General features: G+C 36.7%; 1 protein-coding gene across 1 annotated transcript; it reads right to left on the reverse strand.

The window, feature by feature from the left end:
- Positions 1 to 1,788: 1,788 nt before the first annotated feature.
- On the reverse strand, positions 1,789 to 11,171 carry LOC119595291. Its single transcript, XM_037944448.1, has 5 exons — positions 10,885 to 11,171; positions 8,573 to 8,743; positions 5,509 to 5,719; positions 3,585 to 3,703; positions 1,789 to 2,277 (listed from the first exon to the last, which is right to left on the reverse strand). Exons 1-5 carry the CDS (start codon positions 11,169 to 11,171, stop codon positions 2,091 to 2,093), a joined length of 975 nt encoding a protein of 324 aa, XP_037800376.1. The 3' UTR covers positions 1,789 to 2,090.
- Between the last annotated feature and the right edge of the window lie 456 nt (positions 11,172 to 11,627).

An 11,627-nucleotide genomic window follows, 5' to 3' on the forward strand; every position in this document is an offset into this window, starting at 1 on the left:
TACAATCTTTCTCCTTCCTTCCTATTATTCGCGTGAATGCTAGTGTGTGTTCCTTTTCTCTGTTTCTCTCTGTCTCCTCTCTCTCTCTCTCTCTCTCTCTCTCTCTCTCTCTCTCTCTCTCTCTCTCTCTCTCTATCTTCTCCCCCCCCCTCTCTCTCTCTCTCTTTCCGTCCCTCCCTTCCTCCGTCCCTCCCTCCTTTCCTCTCTTCCTCCCCCCTCTCTCTCTCTTCATTTTATTCTATGTTTTTAGTACTAGATTATCAACATTTGATGAGTTCCCCGACAATATCGTAACTTCGTATCATGCCTACAATTTTCTTCCCTCGCGCAGCTGATTAAATGCTTGATTGATATAATTAATTGCACGAGGTGTAAGAGAGAGGAATACGAACAACAATTATTTTATGCATAAGAACCTGACGTATACAAGGACATAGTTATAGCAATAGACATTATAACTGCAAACACTTATTATTCGTCAGTTCATAGATGGTCGTTAGTGGAATATCAAATGCTGAAATCCAAACACAAGTGTAAAAAAAACTATCAACAAACAGATCATTCTTTACTGACTCATAACTACCGTAACAAAGGTTAATAACAGGTGCATCTCCGTGTTATTTGGGAGCCTTTAACCATCTATTAAATGGACTGGTGTCCTAATTACCGTATTCTGTAATACATAAGCCACACCTGGCGATAAAACCCAGCCTAAAGTGGATTTAAAACTGGGTGATATTCTCTTGACTCCCGGAGAAATTTACCTCTTCTCCCAGTCTCTGCTGTGCCACTATCCGAATGCTTATATGTTAGTCTATTTGTGTACCTGCGGTTATTCGGTTTATGTTTTAATGAACTGTACAATAATCTGAAGTCCACGAATAATCTCATTAGTGGCTTCCAATCTTCATCCAGCTTCCATTTGCCTTGGCGCTGCCGTCGACTCCAAAGTATTATATTAAGCCCATGCTGTGATTGGTTACCTCTCCTGGTTTGTGATTGGCTACCGGGAGATGACGTCACGAATGAAGAAATGTCATACTCGAACTGGAATGGAACCGGATTGGATGCTTGTATGGCAGAGCTTGGAGGGAGAGAGAGAGAGAGAGAGAGAGAGAGGAGAGAGAGAGAGAGAGAGAGAGAGAGAGAGAGAGAGAGAGAGAGAGAGAGAGAGAGAGAGGGGAGAGAGAGAGAGAGAGAGAGAGAGAAGAGAGAGAGACAGAGAGAGAGAGAAGAGAGAGAGAGGAGAGAAGAGAGAGAGAGAGGAGAACAGCAGAGTGACGGAAAAGAATAAACGAATTCGTTAGCTGAGACTGAGAGAGAATTGAGTTTGAGTATTTTTAAAGTACATTATAAGATTCGTCTGAGAGAAAGAAGAAGAAATGTTAAAAGCACTTAATCTTTATATGTTTCATTTATAATTGACGAGAAGAGAAGAAATGAAAAGCACTAAGACTGTCATTAGTTAACGCATAACAACATGAAAGTAACAGAGAGATGAGATAGAGGGAAAAACCGTTGGTAAGTGTTTACAGTGGACAGGTAAGTGTCCTATTGTTTACTGAGAGTTAGGTGGTAGCTGTGAAAACGCTGGTATAATGGGAATGGCATTGGCGTAAAACCGTTTCCATGGCCACGCCTGGCTGACAAAGCATTAGCGTGAATATGCACCGAATATCCCGTGTTTATTGTTTTGTAAACATTGTTCTCTTTCTTGAAATAAGCTGTTAGGTTAACGAACCCCACACGCGTGCATTCTTAGGTTGCCTGGAGTATAAAACGAGGTGATATAAAATCTTAAACTTTATTCCGAGCCTTATCATTTAGTCGGTTGCTGAGTTTTGAGTTCAACATCTGAAAGAAATGTGCTTCTTATGCCGTCAAATTCCCCAATCTCTACCACTTCTTATGCCATCAAATTCCCCAATCTCTACCATTTCTTAAAATCAGATACATGTGAGAAAATAGCTAACGTGAACGTAAACAATCATATAACAAACGTTTAAAACACTCTATGATAAAAACTCCCAACTATATCTCCTCCTCCAACGCCTACTTTTGAAAAAAACGACTTAAAAAAAAAGAAAGAATCACAGACGGGGAGGAGGCATCACAATACCAGGGCTGGTCGAGAGCCTCCTGTAACTCGGATTAAGCCACAGAGTCTCAGAATACACGTGGTAACAGAGGCCCTCAAGGCAGCTTAATTCGGGACCTTTGAAATTAGGCTCCCACTGAGCCAGGCGGAATCCTCTCGCCCGCAGACCGTCCGCTACTCTGTGGAGGAACGAATGAAAATAAATAGAGGAAATAGGATGAAGAGAAGAAAAGTAGAGTAAATAGAACAAAAAGATGGATGTATAGATAGAGAAGTAGAATAAATAAAATAAAAAGATGGATGTATAGATAGATAAGCAAATAAATGAAATAAATACACAGATATGTAAACAAAGTAAAGAAAATAAACAGATAGATAAATAAAGTATATAAAATAAGTAGACAGATAAACAAGAGTAAATAAAATAAATCGATAGATGATAAATGAATAAAATAGATAAACAGATAAATAAGTAAATAGAATTAATTAAAAGTTATATAGATAAAAAGAAATGATCATGGATATATTTGATTTAGAAGTTATGAATGAAGAGAGAGATAGAAAAATAAATAAATGAATGACATAAAAATAAAAGCAAAAAATTCATGAAGGTGGATAGAAAAAACGGATAAAAAGGGAAACACGTCTGTAATAATAAAAATAAATAATAAATAAAATGAAATGTGTAAAAGATGTGCAGTTAAAGGGAATAACTGGGAAAAAAATAATTAAGAGGTAAAATGTAAAATACGTGTTTATGAAAAGATAAGATATATATGATATAAAGTTATAATGGCAGATGAACATTAATTTAGATAGATGATATAAATGATAATAACTTAAGTAATGATAATAGGTAATGATAATAAATAATAAAACATGATAATGAGCAATAAATAAGGATAATGAATGCCAAATAACAGACAGTAAATGACAAATGATAATAATAATTAACGAATAAATATTAATAATAAATGATGATAAATAACAAACGAATCGAATAGCAATATAATAATAACCAAAACAGAAGATTCAATCGTGAAATAACACTATCGCTCAGAAAATCACACACACGAAAAAAGAAAAGAAAAGAAAAAAAAGAAAAAAGAAAGAAAGAAAGAAAGAAAGAAAAATATATGTATATATATATATATATATATATATATATATATATATATATATATATATATATATATATATATATATATATATATATATATATATGTATATATATATGTGTGTGTGTGTGTGTGTATGTATTTATATATATTATATATATATATATATATATATATATATATTATATATATATATATATATATATATACATATATATATATACATATACACACATACATACATACATACATACATACATACATACATACATACATACATACATACATATACATACATACATACATACATACACACACACACACACACACACACACACGAAAAATGTCTCCTCAAAGACGTGCCTGACCTTAAATATCGCTCAATGCTTCGGATCAATTCCTGGCTGGAGCTTCTCGTCCCGTTCGCCCTCAGGTCCTCGAAGTGGATTTCAAGGGCCAGCTGTTGCACGCGCTCCAGGATGCGGGTCTGGGGGGGGGGAGGGGGTGAAGGAGGAAGGGGGTTATGATTTTTCTTTTTCTTTCTTGTGTTTGTTGTTTTTTGAATAATGATAATGATGAAAATGATGATGATACTACTACTACTAATAATAACAATAACAACAACAACAACAATAATAATAATGATCATGATAATAATAATATTAAGTAGACCGTCTGTACGTCCCTAGAAGTAAAGGAGGTAGGGGGATGATGCAGTTGGAATTATCGTACTAAACAACAACGATTGGTCTCTTGCAATACTTAGATCTAACCAACGATTGGATGCTTCAATTAGTTAGAGTACATGAAAACTCCAAAAGGTCAAACTCGGTGGTAAAGGAATCAGATAAGTTTTCTCAGGAATTGGGTATTGAGAGCCAAAACATCGAACATATGTCGCCAACATTGGCTGCTAAACATAGAAAACAAAAAGCGAAGAAGGTCGGACAAGAAAAACTTGAATCTAAGTGGCATGAAAAGCCTCTTCACGGACAGTTTGCAACTCGAAGCAAACACGCTGATTTAGATGAAACCGCGACCCATCAATGGCTTAGAAGCTCTGGACTTAAAGGGGAAACAGAGGGTTTTATTCTTGCAGCCCAAGATCAAAGTTTGCTTGCCAGAAACTATCAAGCTAACATCTTGCACAATGGCACTGACCCAAAGTGTAGGTTTTGTGAAGACAAGGTTGAGATGATTGATCACCTTGTGTCTGGTTGCTCAATATTAATACCGAATGAGTACAAAAATCGCCACGATAAAGTGGGCAAGTACCTGCACTGGAAGATCTGCAAACACTTTTCTATCGGAACGCAAGATAAATGGTACGAACACCATCCAGAGCCAGTTACTGAAGGTAAAGATGCTACAATCTTGGGGACTTTCCAATTCACACAGATCGTACTATACTGGCGAATCGTCCAGATATCGTCATCAAGGACAAAATAAACAACACCTGCCTGTTTATAGACATGAGCATCCCTTCAGACAGAAACGTCTCAACGAAAGTGTTCAAGAAGATATCAAAGTATAAAGACCTGGAAATAGAGGTGGAAAAGATGTGGCATTTAAAAACCAAAACTTTGCCTGTTGTTATTGGAGCTCTTGGCCTTATAAAAAAATGTACTGATAAGTTTCTTGAACATATACCGGGAAATCCAAAATTAGAAGAAGTCCAAAAAATAATTTTAAAGAGCACAGCGAATGTTCTCAGAAGAGCCTTCTCGATCTGAAGTATTTTTGTGTCCGTGAATTGACTTGACTGGAGTTAATTGTAGTGTTCTGCATTTTGCATGTTTTTGTGATGTGTCATTACTAACTTCAAATCACCCTAGGTCGCTGGTAGTGATACTCGTGTTTGATTTTATAAGAAACTTTTACAATAACAATAACAAACAACAATAATATAATACATATAATAATAATAATGATACAATATTAAGATTAATAATGATAATTATAATAATAATATAACATATAATAACAATATAATAATAATGTAATAATAAATAATAATAATAATAATAATAATAATAATAATAAGATAATAATAATAGCATTAATAATAGTATTAAACAATAATATTAAAAAAGAAAACGAAAATGGAAACGAAAATTAAACTGAAACTGAAAGTGAAGATAAACATGAAAATGACGAAATACGGAAACCGAAAACCGATAAAACAACAACAAGAACAAAACAAAACAAACAAACAAACACAAAAAAAAAACTACCCACCATCCCCCCCACCCCCGATACTACCACGGTAACGCCAACCACCCACCAAATCACCTTAAAAAGCGACTTTTCGAGGACCTCCCACTCATCTCCCTCGATATCAAGCTTGAGATAGAAGAGGTGGTGGCTGCGGTGGCCGAGGCGACGCAGGAGAGCCGACAGAGGCCAATATTCCACCATGAAACCTCTGTCTCCAGGGACGTCGGAACGGAACACCGTCTGTCGCATGAAGGTCGTTCCAATCCGCGCTTTGTAGAAGGTCAGTCTGTTTGGTGAAGATAGATATATTAATTAATTAACAAGGATATACGAAAAAAAGATATCACGAAAATGAGTTTGCGTTAAGGGAATAAGAATAAGATTAGAACTATTTAGTTAAAATATATAAGGAACGTCGGAACGGAACACCGTCTTTCGTATAAAAGTCGTTCCAATCCGCGCTTTGTAGAAGGTAAGTCTGTTTGGTGAAGATTAACAAATTAGTAAGAATATAATTAAGGAATAAACGTGAAGATGAATTTATGTGAATGTACAGATTAGACCTAATTAAGAAGGAACAAGGAACGTCGGAACGGAACATCGTCTGTCGCACGAACGTCTTCTCAATCCAAACCAATAAATGTGTAAATGAATAAATAAATGAATATGCTACATAAAAATTAATAAAAAGAATGAGAAAGAAAGAAAGAAAAAGGAATGGAATAAATATGTATGATAAGAAATAAACATGAAGATGAAATGATAATAATAATAATAATAAAAAAAACAGTATCAAGTCAATAAAATAGTAAAATGATATTAAACCGAACAGGATATAAATGTCTAAGAAATGAAAATAAAGAAAAAACTGTAGTAAAAGGAGTACGAACATATTGAAAAAAAAGACAATCGCGCCGGAAATTTTAATGAAATATAAGGAAAAGTAATTATGCGAAGCAATAGATAAACATTGAAGATGAACTGAAAGAAAATGAATAAGAATAGATTACCATGAATTAATTAAAACCAAAGGAATGCCTCATGTTAACGAACGAATTAAAAAAACATATGATTGGATTTATAACGAATACTCATGGAATGAAATGGAAAATGATGAAAATGTGTGTCTGTCAAGAAATAATTTAAAGAAAATAGAGAGAATATATAAAAAAAAGGATTAGGAATAATTTACTATGAATAAAACGAAACTATATCGAAAAAAGATGGAACAGCATCTGTCTCAAGAAAATCTTTCCGATCCGGGCTTTTAGTGGAAAAAAAAGAAAAGAAAATTAAATGTAATTAAATGAAAGCTTGCAGAGATAACTTCAACCAAAAATGCAAGCAATTTATTATCGATACTGAGAAAACAGAGTTCCTTACTTTCCAGTGCAATATTTTCGTAAAATGCAATTCACGAAGTTCTAGGAATCACTGATTGATGGAAATTGGAATTGGAAAAAAGTATATTAATTTTTGTTAATGAATAATTATATATATATATATTATATAAATATATATTAATATATATAATAAATATATAATATATTATAATATATACACATTTATATATTATATATATAATATATATATATATATAATATATATATATATTATATAATATATATATATAATATATATATATATAATATATATGTATATATATATATATATATATTATATATATATATATATTATATATATATATATATATATATATATATATATATATATATATATATATATATATATATAAATATATAGTCTGAAGAAGGATATGGGTTAACTCCTATAATTTACACGAAGATAAATAATAAATAAAGAAACTGATGAGAATTATGGAAGAAAATATGAGGCCAAGAATCCCATATTCAAAGATCAATATTTATCGTAAATTGGATTTTTTTTAACAGAAATTCATTATTATATTTACGGTTTTCAAAACACGTAAAATACGCAAGGACGAATGCCATCCTTACGAGAGCTATGTCCTTATTGATTTAAATTAACGGTGAATATATTAATCTCTCATAAAAAAAAAAATGATATACTAAATTATCAACGATGAGAAAGGAAAATAAGGATTGAAATGTATAGATTATAAAAGAAACAGTTATTTTTACTGTTATAGTGTAAATAACAGAAGGAATGAAGTAGAATGAAACGATAAAAAGAAGCTGATGCTCTGCCTGTCTCATGATATATTTTCGACATGGGTTTTGCAGAGCTTCGGTTTAACAGGGAAACTGAATGAAATGTGCACGAAAATATTGATAACAAAGAAGAAGTGAAAAAGGTAACGTATATATAAAAAGAAAGAAAATGAAAGGATTACATTAAAAATAACAGCGGCAATATAAACAATAATTATCATCACTATTATTATTATCATTATTATCATTATTATCATTATCATTATCATCATTATTATCATTATCACTATCATCATTATTATCATTATCACTATCATAATTATTATCATTATCATTATCATTATCATTATCATTATCATAATGCCTATTGTTATTAATATCATCATTATTAATATCATCAATAGTGACAGTCATTATCAACATTACTGTAGCGTCTTCCCGTTGATCTCTCCTCTGCTCTTGGGCCTCCCCCCTCACCTGTCTCAGCCGACCTGCTTACACCTCGATTCTCCTTCCCCTTCCCTCGCGCCACCTGCTCACCTGCCTCCCCTTCCCTCCTTTGTCCCACCTGCCTCACCTGCCTTCCCTTTCCTCCCCTCCCTCCCCTTCCTCCTTTGTCTCCCCTCCCTCTCCCTCCCTCCCTCATTCCTTCCCTCCCTCCCCCTTTCCTCCCCATCCCTCCCCCTGCCTCCCCTCCCCATCCCTCCCTCTTTCCTCCTCATCCCACCCCATCCCTCCCCATCCCTCCCCTCCCTCCCCTCCCTCCCCTGCCTCCCCTGCCTCACCTGTCGCCTATGTAGGTCGGGTAATGAGCCTTCCCCCTGCCTCCCCTCCCACCCTTCCCCCCCACTTTCATCCCCCTTTCCCTCCCCATCCCTCCCCCTTTCCTCCCCATCCCTCCCCCTGCCTCCCCTTTCCATCCATCCCTATCCCTCCCCTTTCCCTCCCCTTTCCCTCCCCTGCGTCCCCTGCCTCCCCTGCCTCACCTGTCGCCTATGTAGGTCGGGTAATGAGCGTGGAAGCGATCGCTGTCGAAGGCGTAGACGTCGCATCCAAACTTGGACATGGCCACTTCGAACGTGAAGTCATGGCCAATCCCGAAGGAGTAGACGAGGCAGTAGGCCGTCGGGAACACGTCGGGCTCCAGACACACGCGCCTGGAATGGCCGACCGAGGGCGGGTGAAGCTCAGGCACTGACGGCGATGAGGGGTGTATGTGGGCGGGGGGGTTGCGTGGATGTGTGGGGAGGGAGGCATGGGTGCAAGCGGATACGTGAGCAGAGAGAGACACACACACACACACACGCGCACACACACACACACAAACATTCACACACACGCGCAAACACACACACAAACACACACACACACACACACACACACACACACACACACACACACACACACACACACACACACACACACACACACACACACACACACTATACACATTACATAAACAAACATACAAGTAACCCATGTACACGCATGGGCATCTATCTACCTATCAATCTATCTATTCATCTCTAAACTGTATATAAAACGCACATTCATATATCTCAACCACGAGAACAAATATTTCCTTTGCAGGCATCAATTTAGATAAAGTAATGAAATTCTTATTTTTATTTTCATCAGACGGATAAATAGTAATAACTAGTAGATGAAACAAACACAATATTTTTTTGTATTTTTTTTTTACTTGTATTTATCCATCAGTAGTTTTAGTTTAGTCCTTTATTTACCACCCTGGCTAAATGCACAGGCGTGGGCAAGCTGTGGTACATTTGACGCATGATTATAACATTATATAATGGTATTATATTTAAATTTCAGGCTATAACATTATTAAAACAAGTATTATATCAGTTAAGGAAAAGGAACATTTACACATTTGACTGACGGCTGTGGATGTCCGTAGACTTTCTCTTAGAATGTGAAAGGAAAAAGAGAAATCCATTTTATCTTTAAAAAAACATAAAAGGTGGAGTCATGTTGAGTTTGTTTGTTTGTTTTGAGAGAGAGAGATAGAACGAGAGAATGAGAGAGACATAGAGAGTGAGAGAGAGAGAGAGAGAGGTTGAGGAAGAGAGGATGAGAGAGAGAGAGAGAGAGAGAGAGAGAGAGAGAGAGAGAGAGAGAGAGAGAGAGAGAGAGAGAGAGAGAGAGAGAGAGAGAGAGAAGAGAGAGAGAGAGAGAGAGAAGAGAAGAGAAGAGAAGAGAAGAGAAGAGAAGAGAAGAGAAGAGAAGAGAAGAGAAGAGAAGAGAAGAGAAGAGACAGAGACAGAGACAGAGACAGAGACATACGTAGAGACAGAGGCAGACAGACAAAGAAAAAGAAACACAAATTTTGAGATAATGGAAACGTGGCAGAAAAATGAAGCGAAACCTGAAAACAGAATCAAGAATATACCATGCACGTGAAAAAAAGGTTAATGAGTTATCTGCCTTTTCCTAAAATGCTTCAACCACTTTAATACAAACTAACTTAACATAAACACGGGACATTTACTAACATAAAATGCCAACAAACAAACAAACACATTTTGCCTGAATCTATATGTATATATGTTTCTGAAATAGAAATAGCAAAACGATAACAAAATCTCCATCAGCCAGAGTGCTCTAGTGACACTCAAATCCTTTCGGACTAAGTGAAATAAATATTTTAAAAACTTCAGAGAGGGAATAAGGCGGATGTGCAATGAACAGTTAGCAGATAACCTCCCAGTAATATTGTAATATTGAGAAGCTATAAAGGTATAAATCCAATTACCTAGAAGAATAAGGTATTTCTGTTGTAGATTACGAAAAGGACAGAATTGCCTTGGACTGGAAAGTAACATCATGAAGATAACATTCTTGCAATAACATATCGGATTACGAAATAACACACGATGTGGTTTATAGTTATATTTGTATCTGTTACTCTGTATTTCAGTCTCTCCCTCCCACTCTCTCTCTCTTTTTCGCCCTTTCTCTCTTCTCTCTCTCTCTCTCTTCTCTTCCTCTTTCTTCCTCTCCCTCTCTCTCCCCCTTCTCCCCCCTCTCTCTCTCTTTCTCTTTCTCTGTATCTCTCTCTTTTTCTCTCTCTCTCTCTTATTTCAGGTATAACATGAGCGTGCATTTACAGAAGTTTGCCAAATCTTTAACATATTACATGTAAAACCATCTGTGACAAGCACTCTAGAAGTGAACATTAGAATAACAACACGACTAAGAAGGGAGAGAACTAAAACATAATGTTAAAACAATAAATAAGTGATCAGCTAAAAATCTAAAAATAGACATCTGATACTGGTTGAGAAGCCAGATGTTGACGCGACTGTTGAATTGTTGTAGAGACGTTGCGTGATGGAGGCTGGTGTTCCTGACCATGTGGTTCCTAATTCGCCCGTATCTTGACAAAAAAATGGGCGCAGGTGGAACTTCTGTCCTGGCGAAGGGCTCACGCACTCGCTCTTGTCGCTCGCGTCCACCACGGGAGTTGTGGCTGGAGTCGTGTGGAGTGGGAAGAGGTAGGCCTAACAGATGTGGATTCTGCGCTACGTTAACCTCATGCATTAAACAAAGGCCCGCCAACATTGCGCCGGTGTTGCAATGGTTGAATTGTGGCATCCAGCGGTTGCCGTGTTTTATAGCGTATGATTGCTTCCGCTCTCCTCTGAACCTGATCCAACAGAAAAAGATACGAAGGCGGACGGGCAGACCACACAAGCGTGACTGTACTCCATAAGGCTGCGGACTTGCGACTTGTAGAATGTCGCTATACTAGGCCCGTCCAGAAGATGGCTGATGCGACAGATACATCCAAGCTTCCACGCAGCTGTCTTAGCCACTTGCTTCACGTGTCGCGTGTATGTTAAGCCGCTATCGAACTCTACTCCGAGGATCTTGATGGAGATTGCTGATGATGCCACGGTGCCACACCCTGTCGAACGCACCAGTGATGCCTAATGCAATCACATAAGCGTCTTTGACATCATGTAAGTCTTGTCTCCATGGCGATGACTGGCGAGATATTGATTTAGGTCGCCGGCA

The sequence above is a fragment of the Penaeus monodon genome, chromosome 35 (genome assembly GCF_015228065.2).
Source record: "Penaeus monodon isolate SGIC_2016 chromosome 35, NSTDA_Pmon_1, whole genome shotgun sequence".
NCBI classification, from domain to species: Eukaryota; Metazoa; Arthropoda; class Malacostraca; order Decapoda; family Penaeidae; genus Penaeus; species Penaeus monodon.